This window comes from Cyrtonyx montezumae, unplaced genomic scaffold (assembly GCF_038088225.1).
Source record: "Cyrtonyx montezumae isolate F1298 unplaced genomic scaffold, pur_monq_1.0 scaffold_3, whole genome shotgun sequence".
Lineage (NCBI taxonomy): Eukaryota > Metazoa > Chordata > Aves > Galliformes > Odontophoridae > Cyrtonyx > Cyrtonyx montezumae.
This window is the reverse complement of record NW_027072034.1, coordinates 134,022,050-134,049,466: the sequence shown is the minus strand read 5'-3', so window position 1 is coordinate 134,049,466 and position 27,417 is coordinate 134,022,050. Positions and strand designations below refer to the sequence as shown.

The following is a 27,417-nucleotide window of genomic DNA, read 5'->3' as shown; positions in this document are numbered from 1 at the left end:
CCTGATCTATATTGTAGTTGTAACATAGTAATATGATGTCATTGGTCAAGTGGTGAAGTGGGTGTATTTGAAATTACATTGTATTTACAATGAAATGTAATAAAATTTAAAATTAAGTGAAAGGTTGCAAAAATGATGATGAATATGTATGGAGTGTCCTTTTATTTCAATCTGTAATGGAATCCTTGCTACATGAATCTGTCACTTGCACTGGAAAAAGAAAAAAAAAAAAAAAAAGAATCCATTTTCCTAGGATTCCTTCATCTTCTGCTTTCACTATTTACAGAAATAAAGTTTGAGTAACGATAATGAGTTCCAGGACTACAGAAAACTTGATCAAAAATGGCAGCAGTGTATACTGGATGCCCTTCATTTATTCATTAGAAGAAACCCAGTTTGTGAAGGCATATGTTCTGCAAACTGAGCCCACAACTGCTGGGAGCAATATATACTATCCAAACCTGCCAGCATATCACAACAAAACTGTATATATCTCTCTAACATGCTGACAAGAATACCAATAAACACAAAAGGGAGGCCAGAATTCTCACTGGCTACTAAGCTCCATTAATTCTGTTGCAGATAGCTTTTCAGCCTTTTGTTTGGATAGAGTAAAAACTTACAACTGCCATATGTATGATAGAGTTCCATCTGTAAATCAAATTTCTGATGTTAGTTTGTTTTCCAGTGCTATACAGAGAGGTTTTAGTGTTCAGGCTGTCATCAGTTTATGGGCTGGTTTGGCCCAGCTCCATGACTAATGGGGCGGGGGGACTCATAGACCCATGCCCTGGGAAAGGGGAAGGGGGAAAAGGGGAAAGGGGAGTGAGATGGGCCTTAAAACAAAACAATGGTAATGATCTGAGGAGAAACAAAGTAATTTACTAAATAAGATATCAGAATGCAAGATTATACATGTTATAACATAATGTAATTGGAATTGAAGCTAATAAATCAAATAAAATGAGAATGTCCAAGAAATGAAGGCCTTACTCTAATGCTGAAGATGAGATGGCTAGGGAGCAAGCAGGCTGCAGAGATGATCAGCAAGAGAAAAAGAGGGGGATATCTTTTTACCTGAGCAGTTTTATCTTTCCCTCTGAATGGAAAATGAAAATGCAAAGTCTTCTGGTGTATGTAGTTCTTCTCTTCTGAGACAGGTATGCCTGGAACTATCAACAATCCATGGAACTGGAACATTAACTCTTTAACTCCCAGTGCTCTACAAGATGTTATGATGCAAAATACCAATAACAAAAATCATAAAACCGTGATGCAGTCATTTCTTAAATTTTTCATTCTTACGTCTTGATATATATCTGGCTTCACTGAAATGGAACTGTATCCATGTATGTTTTAGAGGAAAAGGTCTGTGTAATTCATTTGAGTAAAATTATAAATTCTAATCAAATATCATAATCTACTCATTATAAATAATATTTCTTTTCATCTATGATGACAAAACAAGTTTGACGTTTGTGTCTTGTTTCACAGATAGCGTTCAGGAAGAAGTGGATATTGGCATGATAGATGCTGAAGGCAGACGATAACATTGGTATCTAGGACAGCATTAGTTGTTACAGAAAAATTGCTTTGAATGTAAAAAGATGAGTAGTTTTTGATATAATACATGATGGTTCCAAATTTTTCATTTGCCTACCTTGGTCTGCTGATACTAAGGGGATTACTTTACTTCAAAGAACAACATATTCTGGAAAAAATACTTTAGAAGGCTAAGTTATCTTTAGTGTAGACTATAAATCAATCCTGTACACAATGAAAAAAGAAAACAAAGCAAACCAGCAAACAAAAAAACATTTGGGAACTAAATATGTAGGTAAAAAAAAATTATTAATTTTAATGTACTAATGTCTGTCTTCATCTTTTTCTTTGCAAACTACTCCAAATTCTGGAAGCCTTAAAATAAATGTTAGAGCAGCCCTCAGATGACCTTCTTGATGATATTCACAGCATGCCTCCTTGATATAAAGTTCCAGTTGACAGCATTGTGAATAGAGAAATATAGCTGTAGATTCTGTGTGATTCACATATTACCTTGCAAATGTGCTCACATTTGATTCTAGAAATAGACATTTATATATAATGAGGTAGACCCTGGGAGGAAGCAAATCAGACGAGTTTCCTAAGTGTTTGAAAAGAAGGGTTTGCACTTCAAAATTCAACAAACTTTTTGACAGGCAAGGGAAAATGTCCAGATTGTCTCAACATTGAGCATTTTGTTGCCACTTGTCTGAGTGGGAGTTGAATAATGTGTTAGAGAGCTATGAATAAAATGGGATGCAAAAAGCAGAAATCCAGAGCGGCCTGTCTGGCTGGGTAGCTGTTTGAAGAGCTAAGGAAGACCATTTGCTCCCAGAGTTGATGCTATGACTGTGGGCTTTTAAGCCCCCTTCAAATACCACTTTGGGAAAAATAGAAAGGAGGGAAAAGAAAAAAAAAGCTGTTATAGCTCTCATTAGATAAGATAAATGTGATGGAATTTGTTTAAGGTACACATAGATTTTGGAAAATAAGCAGAATAGTTTTCTATATTCAGGACAGCCCTCTTAAAAGGAAGGTTGCTTTTTGCCCGAAATCCTTTCATTTCTTATAATACTATTGCTGTATAAAATACAGAACTTACCTTCAAAAGGGCTTTCCATTTACTTAATTCAAATGAGTTTTCACTGTTTTAAGGTGGTGGGTTTTTTCCCAACATTTGCCCCATTGTGTTCCAGTGGTCCATAGTGCTGCAAAACTGAGGGCTAGAGAGGAAAGAATAGGATTAGATCCATTCATAACAGCGGTCATGGTGCATAAATTGTTTCAAAATAAAAGGAGGAAGTATTTTTTAAAATTAGTTGCATTTTTTGTTTTGTAGAAACAATTTTCACACCCTCCGAATTTCTTATGAGGGAAGCAGGGTCTCACCCTGAGTCTCACCACAGAGACTCCCCACAGCTGAAGAATTTTGCTTCTAGGGAGTGTGCAACTTCTTATTATGGAAGAATCCTTACTTGGAATATGAACGATAGAGTCATCTATTTGTTAATAAGAGCATTTATTATCCACATTGTAATATGGTGTGGATTAGAGAAGAGCTGCCTGAGATCATTATAGAATCTTCATTAGTAGCTCACTGTAGACTGGAAATGAAATCTCTTGCTAAAAAGGCTAGGCTTGGTCTGTGTGTAAGACTGGTAAGGAAAAAGATGGGTCTATTGTTTTCTCCTACTTTTTAGTTATTGCTCATGCTTGAGATTTGTGGGTAATCAGTGAAGGTGTTAAAACTGTTGTGTCCTGGCCCTTTGATTCTCTAAGCAGGAACTTAGTTACTTAACTGCTACCGTGGGAAGCCCTGCTAACACTGATGCTGGTCAACACAAATTGCACTACTCTCTCCTGGTCTTAGTTTACAAATGATAAATTCCTCTTTTTTTTTTTTTTTTTTTTATCTCTTTTCCCCTCAGTTGATAATTTCATTGGGAAAATGGGATTACCATTTAGTGGATTAATAGCAAGCACAAAATATTTTCCTCATGATACAGATCGTAAAAAGAATCTATAAGGCTGAAAATAAGTGACCTTGAGGTAACTAAAACTCAGATTTAAATTAAAAAAAATAAAAAATGGTAAGAGCCTACCTAAGAGAAAATGTAATTAAGCTTTTAGTGAGTTAACCCTTCTGACACTAAAAGTCTCTAGTTTCCTGCAGTGCCATACACAAGCTCTACTGTAGATCTCTACTGTAGGAAGTTTAGTGCTGCCACTTAAGTCACGTCTTCTTGAGATTCAGAAAATGAATCTGGGCAGTTCTCTCATCACATACAGAGGCTGTGTACAAGGCCTACACCATCTTTAAACAGATGAGCTCCATTTTCCCAGTGTCTCTGTAGGACTCTATTTATGACATCAAATATTTGAGATGCTTCCTGTACACTTAGGTCGTTAAGCATCCCAGAGGTACAGGAGTTCCTGTGATTAGCATTTGCTATTGGCTGTCTTTACTTGATGCCCACTCTGAGGAGGGAATCTGACCCTTTGAAGTGTCCACAAGATTATTTTCTTAATAACATGCCTGCTACAATCCTTCAATTCAACTGGGATATAAATAAACATATATATGTGCAATAAGATAGGTTGAATGCATTCCTTATGTATGCAAAAAACCCTTTAGGTATTCATAGCAATTTTGGAATTTTAACGATTAAAGGAGCGAGATGTCATTATGAAAGCAATGAACAATTGATTTTGCTGATATCTCATATCAGAAGAGACTAATTTAGAGCCAGTTTTTTCGACGTGGCAGTACAAGAGTTGGAGTGATTTGTGCTAAGTAGAGGCCAACTAGAGTTGCAGCTGAGGGGCTTCAAACACTTAAGAAAGTGCAGAAGCTTTTGCTGAGATGCAATTTGATCAGAATGACTTGGCAGCATGGAAAAAAGCGAACTCATATGAGGCTTTGTCCTCACATTTTATATTCCTTAAATATATAATGTCAATTGCTTTACCCCTTGTAAAATTGTCTGGTGCCATACGAGTTAGCTAGAGTCTTTATTTGGTCACAGTCCAGTCAAAATGATTGCCTCCTTTGAACCCTGATAAAACTCTGGCCTCACTGAAATTGCTTAGTTCTTTCCACAGACAACACTGGAAATAGGATTCACATTTTTATGCTTTTAATAAAGTAGTCTGGAAAGGTATGTCATTGGTTTGTTGTATGAGAAAGATCTGATTATATATATATTTATAAAATACAAATCTTCATGTACTCTTAATTTCACAATTATATAAGCTACTAAGATTCATATTCCCTAGTTCCAGTACTAGGAGTAGTTCTATGTAGGTCACTCCAAAATTAATGCCTTCCATTTATTTCTGTGGAAACTAAAACAATTGCAAAGAGCACAGTAACAGTATTTGATAGAGCAAATTCTCATCAGCAAAGCACTATTTTGTCACCATTAGCTGTGCCTTTTCACCAGTGAAAAACAAGAGCCTGCATTGGATGCTGCACTTGGAAAAAGTCTGCATGGCCATCCAGAATGCAGCTGGTCTTTTACATCATGGTCAGAGGGCTGCTTTCAGAGTAGCCCTCATATGTGTGTTTGCATTTTTTTTTCCTGGATGTTTGATCTTGTTTATTCAAGGTCTCTTAATCTTTCCTGACTATTCCTTAGTCAGGAAGGGATGGATGAGCCTAATATGAAACATCTCACAAATGGGTCATACGTTCCTTTCATTTGTAGATAATGAGGATGGTATAAGGTCTTTTAATGTTGCAGAGTAAAAAGTGAAATTGCCAGTTGCTTGCTTTTGTACATGCTAATTTATTTACTCTATTTTAATTTTTTTTCATTAAATCTCCTTTTCTGTATGTGGCCTGTACTTGGAAACAGGTCAGGATCAAAACTTACAATTTTCTTTCTGCTGTCTGTATACTGTCTAACTCTAGATTATATTTGCATGTTGAACCTCAAGCCTGAAATGATTTCAGGTTTCATTGTTGAGGTTTCTGAGTTGCTTAACACACTGAGAATTTTTTGATTTTGTTTGCACAGACTCGTTTAAAATCACCCTTCCATACTGTTATAGAAGAGTTAGTGAAATAATCCAACTGGGACGTCAGTTCCGCAATGCTCTAAGATAGTTTTGCTTGACAAACATGCTTTTGCAAATGGTTCTCATAAGCTGAGTATGTTGATGCTCTGCTCAGTGCACACAGATCAGTAGGCAGCAGCTGTAACTGTGCCTTCATTTTTTTATTTTTATTTTTTGAAGTGTGAAGAATGTATGTGTTATAGAGGGAAATATGCCTGAAAATCGTAACTGTCATTTTGGATTTTGTATCACCCTCAGAGTCTTAAAGTGATCCCTGAAAAGTTTGAATACTGAAAACTCATATTTTAGGGACATATCTGTGCTTCTGTAGTTAAAAGCCTAGCAAACTTATTCTGAATGACTGTGAAAAGACGTTATTTGGATATCAAGAAATGTTTCTGATCTGGAATGTGACAGATAATCTTATTCCAGAAACAATTTAATCTAAAATTGAATTGAATATATTTTTGTAAAGCGTTGATGTAGGAGTTTAGATTGCATTTCTGTGCTGCTAAAACAAGATTGCTAAAAAATGCTATGGATATTTTCTGCACAGTGTTATACCTCCTTTTTGGCCATGCTATCTCCAAACTGCCTATTGTGTAATAATATGATGTTTAAAAGTTATGTAGGCTTTAATACCCAATGTTATACTGCAAATTCTTACAAAATAGAGTTGTTAAGAGAAATAACACTTCAGGGGTCTTGCAGCTTAGCATGATCCTTTGATTTCTTTCTGATTATACATACCTAACTTAAAGCCTGATAATCATGTTTTAGGTAGTATAGAAGAATTAAATACGTTGCAGTAACACAGAGCACACAATGCAGTAAAATGCACAGTAAATATGCTTATTCCCAAATACTTATCATTAACAGAGTAAAAGGAATTGAGAGTAAAGTTCAGGAAATAAACACATTACAGCACAAAATGAAATTGTATGAAAAACCATCACAAAGAAAATAAAGAGGAATAAATGGATTTTCTTTGAAGTATGCAAAAGCAAACAAATTCAGTATACAGTTTGCCTGCCTGATTTTACATTGACTAAATCCTGTCTGCAGTATATAGGAATGAGAGTGTAATGATAAGTGCTTATTTAAGCTGTAGACTTACAGAACTCAGTAAGACACCAGTAAAGGAGTTTGCATGTAGAGAATTTTTTGTTTTTATAACAGCCAGATATTAATCAGCAGTGATGTATATTGATCGCTCCAGAAGTAAAGCCTTCTATTTGTTTCCATGGAAACTGCAACAGATGCAAAGAGCACAATAACACTATTTGGTAGATAATTATCAGCTAAAAAAACACCATAGTCACCACCATTATCTATGCATTTTCACCAGCAGTGAGCAAGAGCCTGCATACTATGCTAGTAAAACCTGCACCACTGGAGGTGAACTACTGTTGCTGTCACCTCTGGAGAAATCTTTGTATGTACAAATGTCACAACTGGATGTATGAACCAGTAGGGCAGTTCCTTTATAAATAACCTTGACATAATCCAGGAAATATTGCAGTATCTCTCATTGCCATGCAGTGCGGATTAGATTAAACTATCCTGGTGCTGAGCACATTGCAGACTCAATCTTGCTAAATAAGATAGTGGGAGGGTTTAAGACTGCATTTATGGCGCTAAAGATGTCTTTGTTTATAATAATGGAGTTGTCTGTCTAGCTTTTATATTTTTAAACCAAGCATTTCAGGTTTAAAGGCAGAAAGCAAAATCATCAATGAGCTGCAGCAGTTGTGAGAAGAGTTGGAGAGGCGGCAGCTAAAATTGATGCATTCCAAGACCATTTGGGGGTTTATGAATGCAACCTACACTTCTAACTGCTCTGATAGATAAACAAGATCCCTAGAAGAAATTAGAATGAAAATAACAAGTGATTACTTCACAGTCCATTACTTAATCTGCTGCATGAGGATCATGTAGTCTCTGCACACTTTAGCACCTGTATTATCTTCAAGAATTAGCCTACACACAATAGATTTCAATAGCCAGATAAGAAAAAAATGGTGAAGATTATCTGGAAAATTATCAGCTTTACAGAAAATTGGCAAAGAATTTCTGAAAGTAGCAGAACCTGCACACAAGGTTTGTGACTATGTAAATTTAAGCAGAGTTCAACAGTTTCTGTCCTGAATATCAGCAAACATCAAGCTGTAATATTTTGTGCAAAAGCAGCAGTTTCAATTTATCCATTAGTGGTTATATTGCCCTTGTAACCACAAGGAATGTTTAGGAGCAGTATGTTGGCTTTGTTTTTTTTCCAACAATATGCATTGATATCTTCACATTTGCACAGCAATGTTTAGGATTGCCTGGACCTCTCAGTGTAATTACTTGCCTGGAAAAGTGGCTAAAAATAATCTGAAACTATTCTCAAAGGCTAACATTAGGGTAATCTCTTTAGGGTGCATCTGTGATCTGTGGGAAAAGAGATGGATGAAGGGATTCTGTAGACAGTGATTCAGGCAAAGTCCTAAACTGAGTGCTCTTCCTCTGTTTACAGTAAAGGAAGTCAAGACAAACTACTTAGTGCCTAGAGTTATCTCTTGTTTTTATTTTTGTCAAAATATGAAACTCTTTCTTCATGCTTTAGTTAGATTTAGGTTCCTGTGCTAGTTTGCACAGCTTTTGCTTTGTCATGATGCTGCTAAGGTAAAATTTCAAATATTCAACTTAATTAATATGCTGTGAGCCACTGTGGAAATAACTCTACTTTTGGATTTTGCTCATTGATCTAATATAATCCTAACTATATGCATGTTGCCAATTCTCTTCATTTTGTAGAATTTTTATTTTGTTTTCATGCTTTTGAATTGGTTCTGCTTTCCAGTATACACAGAATTTATTTCCAAATTGAAGAGGAATGGGGGGGTTGCTTATAGACAAAAGGATTTCAAGATTCTTTTCCTTGAGGCATTAATGATAATGACTTAAAATGACTTTTTAGAAGTAATTTTATTTGTTCACTTCATCCTACAGGGAATGAAACAAATAAATGAAGGAAGGAAAGTATTTGCAGTCATGGTCATGACTGTTGCTTAAAACAATTTTAGTTGTCAAAGGCACAAGACTGTGTATATAGTTACCTGAGAATTACCTTCTCTCATGTCTTACTGCATTTTTTTTAATATAATGCTTTTTTTTTTTTTTGCTTTTTTTTTCTGGCTCTGGTTTGTCACTTTGGGTATTTCAGGCAAAGAAATTATATACATTAAAGACTAGAAACTTCAAGACATGTATTAGAGGTCACTACGTGGGGGCAGTATTATTTTCTCATTTTCTTGCTGTCTTTGATTATCTGTTTATATATACGTACTAGCTTTTTCCTGTCTATATTATATCCTAAGATACCTTATTGGGTATTATCATCAGCAATGTTAGCCACATGAGAGTGATGTAATTCCTTCCTGACCACTTGGTTGCAAAATCCAACTTCAGTTGTTGATGGACCTCTCTCAGTAACCTAAGAGGCTGCTAGATGTGGCAGACTTACTGAATAGATTTAAAGGAGATTCTTATTTTTTATTTTCTTTATATATATATATATTTTGGCATACCATTAGCATTTGCATAGTCAGGAAATTTATCTTGAATACTTTTTCTGCAAACTGTATTAAACTTTAGTCTTACCACATTAGGCATGTTACAGCTTGCTTCTTATCAGTTGGATGGTGATCAGTTATGTATAAATTAGCAATTCTGTTGTCACAGTGTCAGCATTGCATTGCTATTTAAAGTAGCTTTGCTTTGACAAGGGAAATGTTTCTCTTGTGCAGTTTAGGGGGGAATAAAAACTGCTTTTAAATTTGAATGATAGTTTAAAATCAAAAAGAAGATAAGGCTTGTTTGCTACTGTTCATAGTATAGCACGTCATAGTGCTTTGTGATTTATCTAGTTACTGTTTCTTACCTTTAGAAATGTTCAGGTAACATGTAGCATTTAAAATGTTTGTAAGAGAAGATCTCAAATGGAACCTTTCTTTTCACATCGATATTCTTGATCTTCATCATCATCTTACTAGGAAAGTGTCAATTCTGAATCTAGAAATTCCAGTAGAACAGTGCTTACTTTTAAACTTTTAAGTCAGTTTGAAAGGGTACATAGTTCATTGACTCAGATAAAACCAATGGATTAGATGAAAGGAGACTACAGTTAGTTTCATTTTGAACCTAGCTTCAGGATTCTACTGATACTGAGCATTTGCTTAGTCTAAAAAGACACAAAAGTTTATATATGTAGGTCACCCTGGCCTCTTATTTATTTCCATGGAAACTAAAATAGATACAAGTAGCACAATAACACTATTTGTTAGAGCAAATTCTCAACTACAAGACACTCTTTTTTGACATACCACCAGTAGCAGAATCACATGGATGAACTGATCAAGACTCTCTATATTTCATGGTGTGATAGCTGAGCAGAGCTGTTTGGAATGTGGTTTGTCTTTTGCATTGCTGTTGCCACTGTTGAAATGCACCACCCACTACCTCACTGTGCTCGCGTTCACTCTTAGGACTCTGAATGCTCAGCCAGCATCAATGAATACCTATGGGGGCAATTTTACCTCCGGGTCATAGAAACTCTCAATTTCTTGCTGTAATTAGCTGTAGAAGTCTCAATTATTGATCCATTTAATCAGTTTTGGTTTTTTTTATTTTTTTTGTGGTGGTTTTTTTTGATTATTTTTATGTTTGTTTCCCCAGAAATAGTGTTCTGATGCTTTTAAGCTGGCTTAATGTCTCTTTCTCAAGGCTTATTTCTGGAGTTATTTTTCTTGTTAAGCTTCATTTTTTTCCCCTTTGGCAAGTCTATGATGATACCAAGTGACTACTGATTGGATAATTCAGTTTTCCTTACTTCAGTCTGCTTTTAAGGAGAATACTGACTTCCAAAATAACATACACAGGCAGTGTGGATTCCTCTATAATTCATAGAACAGTATAAAGTGCAAGAAGAGTATATCAAGGACACTTCATTTCAGAGAAAATATTCATGCACTACCTGCAGAAACAGAGTTCCAGCATAAATCTTTAAATATAACCACTTGTTTTCTTTCGGTTTTTCTTTTTTTTTATTTTCCTATTTCAAACTGAAACCAGAATCATCCAATTCATTTTAGCTACAGATAGTATGAAAAATGAAAATGTAGTCATATTAGCATAATGTAACTATACACAACAGATATATTTATTAATGATTAAAAGTATTATGTGCCAGTAAAGCCTTAGTAAAAACTAGCCCCACCAGAGAAATAGTTATATTAAAAGTAATGGACCAGGAAACTGAGAATGATTTTATCATGTATCTAAAAATGAAGATATATTTATTATCCATGATTTAAAAAACAGAAAGAAAAATCATCCATTTCTATTGCATCATTTGTATATGATGATGCAATATACGCTGGCATATAAAATTTGCAGGATGCATAGGACTAAAACTGTATGAAACCCAAACTTCCCATAGCGCACCATCTTCTGATATTTTCTAGCAATTATTTCTGCATCTCACGATTGCATCTCTGGTAGTGAATCCTCAATATATTTTTTATTCCTTACTGGCTGTGGATTGCTCAGGCTTCACACAAAAAGATCCAATCTTGAAGTACTTAGATGAAGTTCTTTTGACTGTCAGTAGTATAGAGTGACTGAATCATTTCAGATGTTGTCCCATAGAGAAAACAGGACTTATCTGCTTCCCTGAAAGTGCAAATATAGAAAAGAAACTCTGGGAGCTGAGGTTAAATCAACAAGTTGTTGTTTAATTTAATTTTGTTAATTTTGTTGTTTCATTTAATTATTTATTTATTAAATTATTTAGTTTTAGATAAATTTTGGAGTGACAGAATACTTGCCAAGAATCTTTGTTTTTAATGCATTCTGTTTTACTTTTACAATATTTTTAACCCAGCTTTGCAGCAGTGTTTTTTTTGTTGTTGTTGTTGGTTTTTTTTCATGGTAGTCTATTGCTGTGGTTATAACAGAGGGAACATATAACAATGCCTTTGCGATATCTGAGATGTGGTGATTTCTACCACTGAGCTTAGCAACTTCCTGAGCAAAGCATTTTGAAGTGACAAAACTAGATACAACAAATGCTTTTTAGACAGATTCTGCTGCATTTTATCTAGCTACCCCATGAGATTTCAGCTTTACTATTCTCACATTCGCTCATTCCCAGATCTGTCAGGTATTTAACAAATTGCATTTTGGAACTGATTCTACTCAAGGTCACTAAGATTTCTAACACTGTAATCTATCCTATGTGCAATAATCTACCTACTCTCCTTTAGCACTTCAGTGTAAAAAGGAAGTCTTCTGCCATACTTTTCTGAGGGGAAAACACAAAACAACATTTTTTTTTATTTAAAAAAGCAACTCTTTCCAAGAAAACATACTAACTATTCATGAATCTGTGAAAAAGCAGTATCAGGTATTGCACACTGATCCTGGGCTAGTGAAATCTGAAAGGAGATTTGCTGTTGTCCTCTCTAAATTTAGCATCAAGTCATTTAGGAAGTTAATTTAATGTGAAATGATGTTTTCCATTTATTTTCAGCATGTCTTTTGAACAGATGGATTTTAATGGAGAACATTACATGATTTTAAAAGCAATAAAGAAACCTAGATTCTTTTAATCTAATTGTAAGCCTTGAACAGAGGCACTCAAATTAATAAGATAGTTGCCTAGCCTCTGTCTAAAGTCAATAGAGAGAAATGGGAAAGACTTGTACTGCTTACTGCAAGTCTGCATCACTTTACTGAGGTCCTCTTTTCCCACTACTTATCTACAGAGCTTAGCACATTTTTCAGTTTAAGATGTTGAATTATGTGGGAGAATATAAGCCTTGCTGATTTTCTCACAGGATTTCAAGAGCATACTGAGAGAGGATCTAGTAAACAAAGAATTCACTTGCTCTTCATTTTATCTGAATTTTGATCAGTAGGTATTTTCTTCAACTTGGTTTTCTAACTGTAATTTCCTAAATGTAATATGTGTTTTAAACTTTTCTAAATAACCTTCATATTTTTGTCATGGATTACTGTTCTATCACATTTCTGTTTTAGACATCAGAGAACTTAAATGCAAAGTATTTAAACAGCAAGTTATATCAATCTATTCCTTATATCTTCTTGACTCAATGTGTGTTAGGTTGAGGCTGTCAGAAAACCTTGAGGCAAAAACCTCCAGAATGCAAATTTTTGAGGCAGAAAGATGTGCATGTATATGTGCCTTTGCTCTGCAGAAAGCAAGTATTACAAATAGGCAGAAATTACTTGAAGTTCTCTGATTATTTCCAAGCAACCCTTTCTGTGTAAAACCAAGTATGTTTGAAATAGAAAAAAAAAAATTCAGAAGGAAAAGCCAAGGATAGTAGAAATAAAATTATTTGAATCTCTGTCTCCATCCATACAAGGAGCTCATAATAGGGCCTGCATACATTATTTATTTTGTGGGTATTTTTCCACGTGCTTCAATTGACATTAGATCATACCAATAGGGTTGAAACCAGTGTCCAGTGAAGCAAATGAAATTATATTTGAAATTATATCCCTTAAATGCAATAAGCTCTGTGTCAGACTTGTACATTTTACAGAAGTCTGCACTATATTCTAATAGCTGTCTGAGTCTAATGCCTGTGAGGCAATTGGCTTCTCACTACTCATATCTTGTCTTATGAAAATGGACAGGAGATTCAGAAATTTCAGAGGGAATGAGTGTTCCTCTTTGTTTGCATAGGGCTTTGTTCTAGTAGACAAACAAGTTCTTCAAATAAGTCCCTCAGGTTCAGTTATCAACACTTGTTAGTGCTGGAAGGAATCTCTAGCAGCACTCACATTTCTGTGGTGGAACTCAAAGTATTTGAGGGGGATTTGTATTTATTTATATATTTTGGCTTGGAAGACCAAGTAAATCTTATGTATCTTATTATCTTACCTTATCTTGTTCGTAAATCTTATGTATTTGCTGCAAGCTCTTATGTTTTCCAGTTAAGTCATGACAAGCTGTGATATTATTGCATATTATGCTTATTAGAAATAATAGTCTTCATCAAAAGCAAAATGCAGCACAATGCTAGACTGTCATCTACTTTTGTCAGAGTAATAATACTGTTAAGCTTTGCTGCATACATCACTTTATATGTTAACAGCTGAAATCAGTAAGATTCAAGAGAAGTTTGACATTCATTTTTCACAATCTTTCTTAAATGTTTTATTGTTGTTTGTTTTCTTGCTTTTCTAATCTCCCATTTAACTTAAAAAAAATAGAAATAAGTCGTAGGATCACTGGTTTACAGGAACAGTCCTCTTGGATTTACTGCAACTAGCTTTCAAATATGTTACTAATCATTTTGAAGAAGAGTTCCAGGCTGTGGTCAGTGTTAAAATTATATCTCTCACTAAGGCATTAAGAAATTCACAACTAAGGATGATGTTTTTAATGCAACATGTATCATTATTCAGAAAATACAGAACAATATCTTATTGGCTCTGGGTAGCTTTGCTTCCTTCAGGAAAAACCAATGGCAAAAATACCCTTAAGCATTATAATTACAATAAAAATGTTATTGAAAAATTGCCACATGTTTATATTTGTCACTTTTTTTTTTTAACAAAGGTACTTTCATTTTGAAACTTCTAAAAAAATTTGGCTTATTGTCCTCTAATTGATTTTCTATAGATGAACAAATAATTATAAAAAAGTATTTCTGATATTTTTGTTAGTGAGCATATTTTTTCAGTCTCCACCTCTACTGGCTTAATTGTCAAAAATAGAGGATAATTTACATTTCTGAATATCTTTTTTTGTACTTCCTTCTCTAGCCTTCCTTCCTTCCTTCCTTCCTTCCTTCCTTCCTTCCTTCCTTCCTTCCTTCCTTCCTTCCTTCCTTCCTTCCTTCCTTCCTTCCTTCCTTCCTTCCTTCCTTCCTTCCTTCCTTCCTGCCTGCCTGCCTGCCTGCCTGCCTGCCTGCCTGCCTGCCTTTTTAGTATATACTATTTACTATATACTATAAGTATTTACTATATACTTATTCTATACTACAATTCGAAGGCTGAGGAGCTTTCAGAACTGTTACTGCAGTCTTCATCATACTCTTAAAATAGCAAAGCAAAACAAAAAAAATCACACCCAAGCTTTCCCTATGGGTGAGATGTCATGAGGAACTTGTTGACTCCTGACTGATGCAATTTGACGCCCTCCAAATTTAAAGATGATTTTACACAGAAATGCCACAATTCATCATGTTAGTGTCTCTGTCAAATACAGAGAAATTAAGGCTTCCTGATCATCTATGTTCCCTTTTCTGTTTTAGTTTATAGATTTATGGCTCTTAGGTTATAAAAGTGGTGTTGTCTCATTGGAGAAGCTGAGGGACACAAATACAGTAATTCACAGCTTTCTAGTGTACAGGTGGATGATGTCAGTGTGCTACAATACAGGAAGGAAAAGTAATAAAAAGTATACTTGTGATGGCAGAAATTTAAGCTTTGTTTTTTCAAGACAATAATAAAAATACAACAATATAGTAATCAACTGGTCCCATGGATCATGCAGAAAATAATCTGACAGGCTGTCATGTGAACATTGTTTCTAATATGGATTTATGATCCAATCACAGCTTATTTATAAGCTATCATTTTAGATTAATTACTAATAGTTATAATGTGTGTGTTTCTAAATTGCTATATTTTAAAACCCTTTCAAAAACATTATTAAATAGAGATTAATTTTGGCATGGTATTCAGTAAAAAGTCTCAAATGATAATAATCAAATAGATTAAACCTTGTTTGTGTAACAGCATTAAATCAGTAGATATGCTTGGGTGTAATGGAGATTCTTAGTAGCTTCACAGCCATGGTAGTAAGCTTAAGGAATGTTTTGTGTGTGTTATGTACTAGTGTGAGTGAGAATATGTGAGGTACTTAAAAGTAGTAAGTCATAATTGAATTTATTTTGATTGTCATTGGTTTGTTATTTCTGTGTTAACTACAACAGATACAAAGAGCTCAATAACACAATTAAATAAAGCAAATTCTCAGCTACAAAACTGTTTTTCAATATAGTTGCCACTAGTAGCTGTGTGTTTTCACTGTCAATGAACAAGAGCCTTCATGCTGCTTTTGTGAAAATCTGCATGGCATTCTGTAATGTAGCATGACTTTCATGATGCAGACACCACAGCTGAACTGCACCACCTCACTGCGCTCACATCCACTTTTTGGTCTTCTCAAATGTTCAGCAAGCATTAGCGAATGACAATTGGAGCCACTTTTTTTCTGCATGGAGGAATTCAATGACACACCCTCGCTTCATATGCACTTCAGTGTCAGATGCTGTTTAGTCTGACTGCCCTCTGTTGCTGTCTGTCACATGGCAAGAAAATGTGATGGAATAGTAGTGTGAAGGTTCTTCTATTGCCATACTACAGACATTTGCCTCTGACATTGTGTCCAACATAATAAAATAGAAGGCATTACTTTCAGAGCAGCCTTTGTATTAGTACTGAATGGGAATGTTTTTCCAATTGTAAGTAATGTTCACTAAATCTATATCTTTACCGAAGTCTGGAGAGAAAGTCTGATTTCAGAGCATGAGTTGTTCACGCAACTCAACATATATTCAATGTTTTTGTCCTATGTACATCTGATCTACATCTCTTGAAATTCTGGCCTTGCATTTGTTTGTCACATCCTCATGTCCGCAAACAGAAGACGTGGCAGCTTCCAGTTTTAGATTGATGCACTCTTAAAATGGGTTAATGGTGCATACCAACAGATGGTGAGACTTCTGAAGACGAAAGCGGCTTCAGATTCTCTCGTGTCAGTGTGTGACTCCAGAAGACATGGCATGAGATGGGGACTTAGATGACTGCAGGAAATTTACAGTAATGCATGGAGGCTTGTCTTCTCAAGGTTTGGTGGTGGTTTATTTTTTGTTTTGTTTTTATCTTCAAGAAAAATTTAAACTCATTGAACAAGAAAACAGTTTCATTTTGAAAGCAAGAATGCATAGTCCTTACCATGCTCAGATTAAGCCGTGCAGTAGTGAGAGAACAAAGATTCTTGAGATATGTTGCCAGCTCTCCACTGCAAAGCAATTGTAAATGCCATAATTCCATGTCCTTTATACCTAGCTGATAGTAAAGCAAGATAAAGATGAATGATTCATAATGACCTCAGAATCATACTCTGTTTTAAATAGGGATCACTTTATTCTTCTCTTACTTCAAGTATTTAGATCCTGTAGTAGAAAAAATCAACTTAACATACAGAACTGTATTTTTCCCAAGCAGACTGATGAAAATGTATCAAATTATGCTGTCTGCACATGTCAATACTGCTGTTTTTTCAGCTAATGTCAGAGACAGTTTTGGATCTCCAGGCATTATAGCAATGGGGATGGATATGTAGCCTGCTGCTGACCTAAAATGGGATTGTGATTGCTGTCCCCCAGAACACTGACGTACAAAATAAATGTTTTATTTGCAGTATATCTTGAATAATGTTGTGTAACAAAGGTAAATGCTTTGAAAAAATAATATTTTTTTATTTTCTTTCTGGAAATGGAAGGGCTCTGACTGAAATAATTTTGGTGTCGTAAAATTTTAGAATTTAGGTCTTTCAGATCCCAAGTTTGCTAATCCTTTTCCCATACTGATGACCTATCCATCCTGTGTGCTTATACTTCTCTAAATTAACCTATTTGCTGCATGTACTCTGAAAAAAATCAAACAATTTAAAGAGTTAAAAATCTGGTTCAGCAGCTCCCTGGAAATTATATTCATTTTATTATTTTATTTTGCTTAATTTTAATAATGTGATCAAGTGTTTTACTTGAATATTTAAAGTTCAGCACATGCTTTGCTGAACTATGGCTTGATTACGACTATGAGCGAATATTTTATTAAATATTCAGCATACTGATTTCATTAGTCTTCCTCTACTTTCTCACTCATGCTGTATAGCTTAAGAAAAGTTCTTAATATCTCCTTGAGATAAATATAGCTCTTGATGGTGAAGAAGTGAATTAAGTGTAGTTTTTATCATTACCTAACCAGGAAGGTAACTTTTTATTTTGAAAGAATGATGTCAGTGCCTTAGTTGTTTGGTTTATAGTATCTTGTCTTGTTACTTAAGTGTGTATTTAAGAAAGGAGAGCAAGGGGAAAAGAGGAAATAGTGTGTATGTTCCAGGAATAATTCTTAACATCTTGAAGAGAGTGACTGTGACTGTCTACCAACTGTTTTTCCTATGTTGTGGTGAACCTCAGGCATTTATGTGCAGTTGCAAGGTATAGCACAGGGCTTTCAGGAATCCTGTGCCCTTCTGCAAGAGGATAAACTGTGACTAGTAGAGGTTTCCTAGGATATCTCAATGGCAAAATGTACCTCTATTTACTCCAGTGAACTTGACCTCTAATGCAATTGCCAGGAAGCTCAGAAGTCTTCTTCTCTCCCTCATGATTTTTTCTGATATCCTCACAGTGATGGAGAGCTGCATCACCCTGGTGATCTCCTGCTTCTCCAGTGGCAGTGGGCAGCCAGATTTTGTTGGGCGGCACCCTGCCCATGGCAGTTGAGATGGAACTAGATGGTCTCATCCAAACCAAGTCATTCTATGATTCTGTGATTCCTCTGCATCAGTCAACTCTTCCTGGCCACCTGGTACAAGTCAGGCCTGGTGATATGATCAATCCATCATAGTGACTTCTCTAAAACTGCCTTCTTCATAAGCACACATAAAACCTGCTACTTCACTTTGGGATTTTTCTATGGAGATTTAAACAATAATCTGAACTGACATTCAGCTTCGTAGATTTAGGCTTGCAAGGGAGAACTGCAACAGCATCTAAATTAGGATATGTATGTTAATATACTTCTTATTTAGTTTTGTGAAACTTTTTTTTTTTGTAGCTGAACCTGTTATGCCATTATCTTAAGCTGATCAGAAGTGAACTAAAAAGAAATGTGAAGTGTATTAGTTACATAGAATGTGGAAATTATATTCATAATTAATAGGGTCAATTATTCAATCACAGTTTCTCCTACAAAGTGAAAAGATTGAATTGAAGTGAAAAAATATGATCATAATTATACCAGGAAGCAATGTATTTTGATAAATATTATAGTATAATAAAACATGGAATGTTTTTTTCCAAATAAAGTACAAGTTGATTTTAGTACATTTAATCTCTTTGCTGTAAGTTCAAAGAACATACAGAATAAATCAGATAAAGACAAGAGAGGAAGTATTTAAGCATTCTTAAAATCATAGCTATTATTATAACTATAAGAGGGAGAAAAATCCTTGTGTATATTTAAGTGTTTATGTATGTGTTTTTTCTTCCAGTAAATTAGCTCAGGGGATTCCATATATACAATTATCTTGATGAAACTTACCATTTTAGATGAGCTTTAGCCATCCTCACAGAGACTTCTATTAAAAAGTCTTTTATAATTTTAATAACATATCATGCAGCTATTTAATGACATTTTGATATCCTAGCTGCTCGTTGTATATTTACTCCCCATTGCTTTTCATAACTTATATTGCCAACAGTGTGTTTTCTGTAAGTCAAACTGTTTCTGTGTGCTATTTTAGAAGAAAATATAAGCACGCCTCACAGTAGAATCTTTCTTCAAATATTGAAGTGAAATAGTCTATTGAACATTGATCTTTTAAGATAAGAGAAAATCAACAGTATTGCAACAACCTCATAATGACTGGGGAAATGTGTGAGAACCTTTCAGTAGGTTGACAGATCTATTGGCTGAAAATAGAAGCTATTCTCAGTGAAAACTTTGGAATATTTATGCCAACTTTATAAAAGTCCTGCCTTGCCCAATAATAGTTGTGGCATTGTAACATGTATCTTCTTTAAAAATTAGAGATGTTTTATCATGTATTCCCATATGCCAGTTTTTCTTGCTTCCGCTGGACTTCTTTACTTTGTCTTCTTTCCTTACCTCAGTATTTGATAATTACTGTAACATGATCTCCTATGGTGGGCAGGTCTCTACCAAGTAGTGGTCCCTTACAGATTTACCCATGCTGGAGCTGCTCTGACAGTGCTGCCCAGGGTAGCTTTGGGATGGGATGTTCTCCATGACATCCCTTTGTGTGAACACCTCTGAAATTCATAAATAGCCCTGATTTCTGACCTGTGAGAGTGCGTATTTTCCGAGCAATTTTGGTGGAATTTGGTCTTTCATCTCAGCTTTTTTTGTGCAGCTTTGCGATGCTAGCCATTCATCATTAACTTTGTGAGAGACAGGTTTTGCTGGACGCTTCCACAAGTGCATGCTGGAAGCAGAGTGGGGCTACCCCCATCTTACATCAGGGCTTATAAGTATCACAGTTAGTCTCATAGCCAGAACAATGCCAGGGAATGCACACAGCCCTGCACAGATCGGGCAATGAAGCAGAGATCATGGTCTCACCTGCATGAACTCCAGCCCACAGGGATGAATAGGGTCTGCAAAGGAGCAGTGTAGTGAGACAGCAAATGCAATTTGTGAGTTCTGGGATCTGGGCTGTGATTCCTGCCCTTGTACTCTTGTACTGATGTTTTTGCATTAATAACATACAACAGATAAAAAATGGAAAACAACTTAATTTGTAATGTACAGCATTTCTGCATAGTGTCCTAAGAATTCAGTCAAGAAATATGGTGCACTTAATCAATATCAATGTAGTAAGCTGAAAAATGTCACTTGTACTCACATTCTTCTGACACTGTTGTCACTGACACAATGTGGTGCTGAAAAGGAATTCATATTTGAAAGCTTTCGTGTATTAATATGTAATTAATATTTGGGATATAGCTAATGCTTTCTATCTGAAGATAATAAATATAATAATTGTTTATTGCAACTCAATCTGTGAAGTCTTTTCAGTATTGAAATGTAAATCTATTACAGTTTTTTAATGTGGAGCTCTGCCATGAATGCTATTAGTACACGTTGGTCTTCTATTGAATAGGCATTCCTATATAGGCTACGAATTTTGTGCTTCATCCAGTGAAATATTAAAAAGCTTTTAACTGTTAAATGGCATTTGTGTATGTACAGCATGCAAAGCATGTCACACTGTGCACTAAACAAATTTTTTGTAACTAGAATTCTAAAATAAATAATAGATTGGATTGTAAGCCCTTTTGTAGTTCTATTTAGCATAAAGGTTATGTTCATAAGGAAGAATAATTTTGAAGAATGCTGTACTTTATGAAGATGAAAGACTAGTAACACTCTATGTTAACATATTTTTAAAGTACATCTTTAGAAGACACAGAAGGAAACAAATGGAAATGAACAAAAAAGTTAATTAACCATAGTGTCCCTTTCAATAATATATCCTTGACAAGTCCAAGAAAATACACAGAGATAAGACTGAGATAGCAGCTCATACAGTATTTGTCCCAAACTTGCTACTACATTTAATTTATTCAATGACTTTGACAACTGGTATCTTCACAGACGGAATAAAAAATACATTACTTGATACTGATTCTTTTAAATCTACATTACTCTTGTGAATGTTAATCATAGTTCAAGGTTAACCAGTCTCTATCTGCACAGTAACTGTAGAATGATCTAATATATGAAAAATATTCAATTCATCTCTTTCCTTTACCTCTCTCATATCTTAAGGCTTAAGGGAGGCATGTAGACAGAGTAGAACTAAAGACAATGCAACCCAGTGATTTCAGTATTTAGTATGTCACATTTTTTTTACTCAATCAAAAACCTGAGTTTTTCTTACAGTGCAGTGACTGTGGTCACCGTTTCTGATCTGAATAGCTTGAATTGCAAAATCACATTTGATTGGAGAGTTCACACTAGTTATTTGAATTTCAGACAAATATTCTGTGCTAATATGCAAATTTTATTCATTCTGGGAATCAGCCATTGTGTTTGAAACATATTCCTGTGTTTCATGTCTTATTTTGTTACTATGCCTGTGCTTAATACATGTAGTACCTGTGCAATGCTTCTGAGTGACACTTCTGAGTGTTGCAATTTTCAGTGTTTAAAATGTTCTCAAAATTAAGTTATCATCACTATGTAATTTATTTATTTCCAGGTACATTTATGATATATTATCTTGCTAAATGAACACTTCTGAATTTGGTAACCTTGATAGGGACCTTTACTGATTATACTGTAGCTCTGTGAAAGAAGATGCATATGGAATGTTTTATCTATAGCTGGAGCTGCTGCTTCAGCTATCAGACTAATGGAACCGTAATGGAACACTTACTAGCAAAATTAATGGGCTGCATTCTTTTCTTTGTCACTAGATCTGTATGGCTCCATTAGGTCTGATTTGTTCGGGGATGAGAGGAAAGAATGATGAAGATGCTAGTATTTTGCTGTGTAGCTGAAAGGAATCTATCACTTCATGTTTTTAAATTCATGAGCTACTTAGCATCTTGTTTTGCTAACCTTCAGCAAGCTGATGTAAGTTAAAGAATATCTGTTCTGGTGTGGTTTTATTTACAAAATAATTTATTTATTCTCATCTTTCTGTGATTCTTTCATGAAAGAAGGAGGTCAAGGATATTTGTTTCTTCTGCTATTGTTCATTATCCCAGGTACTTCTGCTAGAGGAAGTGGTTTCTCTGGGATTTTACTATAATCCAGTGGAATTTGTTTTTATTGAGCCTTATTTCCCGCTACTGCACTTGATAGTAGTAGTTTCAAAGTTCAGCCATGTACAGAAAATGAAGTGTAATAGCAATCATGTTTACCTTCTATTAAAGTATGGATTTTCTGAGGAGACTATTTTACTAGGAGAATTCTCTGTGAGACAGTTTTACACCTACAATTTAATATCAAAACCTGATATAACAACCTTTCTTAAGGACAGGCAATCTAACTTGACACAGATGGCTATACCATGTCATATATTTTCATTAGCATTATAGCTGAAATATTGTATAGTTGCTGAGGTATTTTCATCCTGAGGTTTTCTTTGAGACTTTTTGAACTCAAGAACTTCTTTCTCTTCATCTCATTAACCATGTCTCTTTGGAGACTGCAAGAACAATTTAGTGAGAATATAGTACTTCAGAGAATAGAAAGCATAATTTGAAACACTAACTGTGATCAATTATAATTTATTTTTGGTTTGAGTAAACTTCAGTTTTTGTTTTTGTCCATGGTTTTTTTAAGGCCTGAGGAATACTGCTAGAACAACCTTTGAGAGTAAAGCAAAAGTGAGTCTTCAAAACCAAAGGCTGATATATGCCTCAAACGTTGTTATTTTTGAGCTGTGTCTCCAGTATACTAATTATAATCTGTGGTGGTTATAATTTAGTGCTCTATCTATTGTTGTTCTCTTCTAGATTTAAAGGATTTGCACAATTTAAACATTTAGTAATTAATGGGACCAGGAGACAAAATACAAATTAGTATTGAAATGTTTCTAGTCATAAGCATTATGAGACAAGATCATTTGAAAAAAGAAGACTCAGAGGGGATCTTATCTGCATCTATAAATATCTAAAATGCAGGAGGCAAAGGGACAAGGCTGAACGCTTCTCAGCAGTGTGTGGTTAGATCTTAATATAGAATAAGATTCTACTATTTAGATTGCTGATATCTCTTATCATATTCATAAATGAAATACGTTTCTCAGAGTTGTTGCATGGAAAGGGTTAATTTTCTTACAGTTAAAACAGTATTTCGAGGGACTAAACTTACTTTCCTAAGCAAGTAAATAATGTCTGTAAGGGAATTGCCAAATCTCTCCTTTAATGGATTATCTCAGTATTTCACTGTTGTGACAGAAAGTGTAGCCTCTCTGTTTACCCTCTGTCCACTTCTAACCTTGATGAGGGTAAATCTATTAACAGGGGCAGGTTATTCTCTGCGAATGATTGTGTTCTTCCTCAGTGAAATTCATGGCTGCTGTAGTAACTGCAGAATAATAATAGGCAATGGACAAAAGTTATTAAGGTTCTTTGCAGAAGTCAGACAGGAAGGTGCTTTAAAAGTGAGCTTTTAAGTTATTTTAAAAGCAGCCCATAGCATCAGTGTCATTTGTTATTTAGTAAAGACTTCCATAACCCTACAATATCCATTTTTCCTTTTTAGCACTAGTCATGTTGTCCTCTAAATCAGGTTTATGGGAAGGATATTTCTTTATTAGTTTCAAGTCAGATGATGGTCAGTAGAAGTATTCCTCTGGGCAAAATTATTCCCCGTCTGAGCTTCAAACAAGTTTTGATCCATTTATTATATTCTCAGTCTGTGTGCAGACCTCCTACTGACATCAGTAACAAGCAGTGCACTGAGGAAAACAGAGAGCTTTGAAAATGAGATGTTATTTGTGTTGGAGAAGAGTATTTTAACATTTATCTCGGTACTAATGCTGTCACTTTTTATATGCAGAAGTGATGTTTGCAGTGGTTTTATATTTTGGCACCAGCCTGTAATGTGTGTGCCATCATGCTGTATATTCAGAGAACTAATCCCTACAGTAATTTTGTATTTGCAGACCACTTTACGGAGTAATTAAGATAAAGGATATTTTGAATTCTATAAATATCAGACAACCTACACAGAAATATGTCAAGATTTAAAAAATATATATGTGGCTAAATCCAATCAAAAAGGAGTTGTCACTTATCAGCCTGGACATATATTGTCCTTTGCTTAAGTGCAGGAAAAAGAGGCAATGGATCAGGTAAATAAATGATCCTTGCAAGGGTTCAAGCAAACAAAATATAACGCTAAACTGCAGTTTCAGTGATCTACTTCAGATTCTTTTCGATATTGTGGGTTATTAGGTAGCCAAATTATATTCAAGTAATTCAGCACCTGCTTCATCAAACTACAGAATATGGAATTAGATATAGATCACTTCAGCTTCACTGATTTAATTATGTAGTAGAGAGAGAATGGTGAATATACGTTAATCCTATGAAATGAAATCAAGAAAATTAGCTGAAGATATTCCTAGGGGGCTATTTGGTGTCCATTTGCATAAAATGCTGAATTGTCTGCTTACTGAAATTACTTTATTTTTTGTGATGAGAAATAGAATGGAATTGGAGAAGTGAGTTTACATAAAACCTTAAGCAGGACTGTACAGGTGCAAACCAGAAGTTCATTTGAATTCTGAATTGAAATCTGAAGGGACAGTGTCAAGAGGATGGAGCCAGACTCTTTACAGTGGTGCCCAGTGATAGGATTAAAGCCAACTATTACAAACTGAAACATAGGAAATGTGAACAAGAGAAAAAAAATGACATACTGCGAGGGTGATGGAGCACTAGCACATGTTGCTCAGATAGGCTGTGGAGTCTCTTCTTGGAGATATGCAAAAGCTTCCTGGACACAGTCCTGGCTAATGTGCCTTAGGGGAACATGCTTGTGCAGTGAGGTTGGACTAGATGATCTCCAGAGGTTCCTTCTAATATCAACCATTCTGTGATTATGTGACTTGGAAATATAGCTATGATATATGATATAAATGTTAGCCAAGAAGCGTTTAGATGAGGTGCTAAGGGATTTGATTTAGTAGTTGGGTAGGGATAGTGATAGGAGGATGGTTGGACTAGATGATCTTGTAGGTCCTTTCCAACCTTATGAACCTATGAACCTACGAACCTATGATTTGTAAAGCAAAACTATTGAAATAACATTAATAGATATTAAGACGTAAAATATTTACAAAACATGAATGAAATGTAAGTAATTCTAGAAGTTAAAAAAAACTTTGATTTTTAAATGTATTTCCAAATATTCTGCCTGAAGTGCATTTTCATCCTGGTGAAATATTTATAGTTCAGAGTAGTTTCCATTTTTAGTTGGAGACAAACTCACAGAATTATTGTTGGGGTTGGAAGGGACCTCTAGAGATCAAGTCCAACCCCCAATGGAATTTCCAAATGGAATTTGGAAAGGCAGTGGTAAAGTACAGAATGCTTGAGAAAAGCCAACATCATGGTGTGGTTAGTACAGCTCAAACCTGAGACACAGGTTCTGTTTAAATTATTCAGAACAGGTAGTTTAACATTTTTCTGCCATGCCCAGCATAAGTAATCACCACTAGCTTTCAGAGGATTATAAAGGACCTCATCTGTATTGACCAACTGCTGCTTTGTGAACCTGAAAAAGCAGTCCTAGTTCATGTTTGTTATAAACCATTCAATTCAAATTTTCTGGGTTTCACAAAATGTTTTATCAAATTAAAAAAAAAAAAAAGAAAAACCTGATAGTGAAGTAGTATTTTTTCTTTCATTACATGCAAGAGATATTCTTCATGCATGCAGAGTTGTCTGCTTTGTATTCTCTCACTGTTCTAACAAATCAACGTGTGCTTTATACCTCCCAGACTTCATTTAATTTTCAGTTTTTTAATAATATGCATTATATTTTGGGGACAGGTTTCTCTTGGACTTCTACATGCTCGTGCTACTCATATCCTCTGGCCTCCAAAACGCTGGCAGAAGTTACAACCAGTGCTACCCCCAGAGCGCAAACCTCTCCAGAGAGAGCAAGAGTGACCTAAAAATTTAGATGGAAAACAAGGAGTGAAGTTTTGCCAGCAAGAGATGCCATGGTTTTATCATCAACTGTAAAAGCTTTGCCAAGGGTGCTTCAATATCCAAGTACCATATCAAATAAATGCAATATCTTCATGTTAAAATGTCACCTTAAGTGTAAAGTGTTTGTTTCTTTGCTTTTTAATCTCAAGCAGTTGTACATTGTGCATATTTGGTCTGAAATAGTTACACATTTGCTATAATTGAATGTTCAATCTACAGTGTTTGTGTTATTATGTCTGTACCTGTGCTTCTCTGGATAAGAAATTATTAAAAAATTCAATAAAATATTGAACTTTTAAACTTTTACATTCAGCTTGTTTCTTTAGTAGCTGAACAGATTGTTCATTGTTATTGTTGATTGCATATAAAAATACACATTTACCCATAATATGCTTGGGCTTCTATAATTTATAATACTGAATAATCAGTATTTCTGTAGCTGAAAAGTTTAATCGTATATGCTATAACATTTTTTTCAGAAAGCTAATAAGATTTTTTTTCTTTTAATGAAGTTTGTGTTTATTACTAAACTGAGTAAGTTTTACTTATATTCATTGTCTCCTTTGGGACTGCTTATATAAACATTCCTTGTATATCTTGCTGAAGTAGATATTTAGACAAAATACATACCAGTCTTACTTCAGTACATGAATGTAATGCTTCATTCACTTCTCAGGTATAGTAAATCACTGTTAATACTGAGTGCCACATTTAGTTAAAAATATATATAATGAGTACTATACAATTCATAATATAAATACATTAATGTAAATAACTTCTTTGAATGTGCACTAAAACATCTACACACATAAGTGATGAAAACATGAAAAACAGCATATTTTCAGTTGCAGATTAATGAGACAGCTTACTTTCATATTTGTTGAATTTTACTTCAGATAGGATAGTACTTAAAAAATTTAATGTCACACAAAAATTCTTTAAACGTTTCAGTTAGAATCATGCACTTAACAAAACTTCAGACAAGATGAAAATAAACCATGTTTCTTTGAAGCCTCATATCTAATTGTGTGTTAGTTAGATTATAGGTGCAATCATAGTGAAAATGCTCAATTTCTGTCCAATCTCTTTAAATTTTCCCCTAATGCTTAGCACTGATGAGGCCATAACTTGAATACTGTGCTCAGTTTTGATTTCCTCAGTTTTGATTTCCTTTGAGAAAGGCTTTGAAGTGTGTGTAAAGAAGGGCAAAGAAGCTTCTTATGAGGAGCCAATCTTATGA

General features: G+C 34.7%; 1 protein-coding gene across 1 annotated transcript in view; it reads left to right on the top strand.

Moving 5' to 3' along the window:
• Positions 1-26,449, top strand: part of IMMP2L (inner mitochondrial membrane peptidase subunit 2) — a 434,158-nt gene extending 407,709 nt beyond the window's left edge. The window contains exon 6 of the mRNA XM_065743460.1: positions 26,016-26,449. Within this exon, the coding sequence (XP_065599532.1) occupies positions 26,016-26,135 (120 nt within the window). The 3' untranslated portion in view covers positions 26,136-26,449. The remainder of the gene's footprint in view (positions 1-26,015) is intronic.
• The last annotated feature ends 968 nt before the right edge of the window (positions 26,450-27,417 follow it).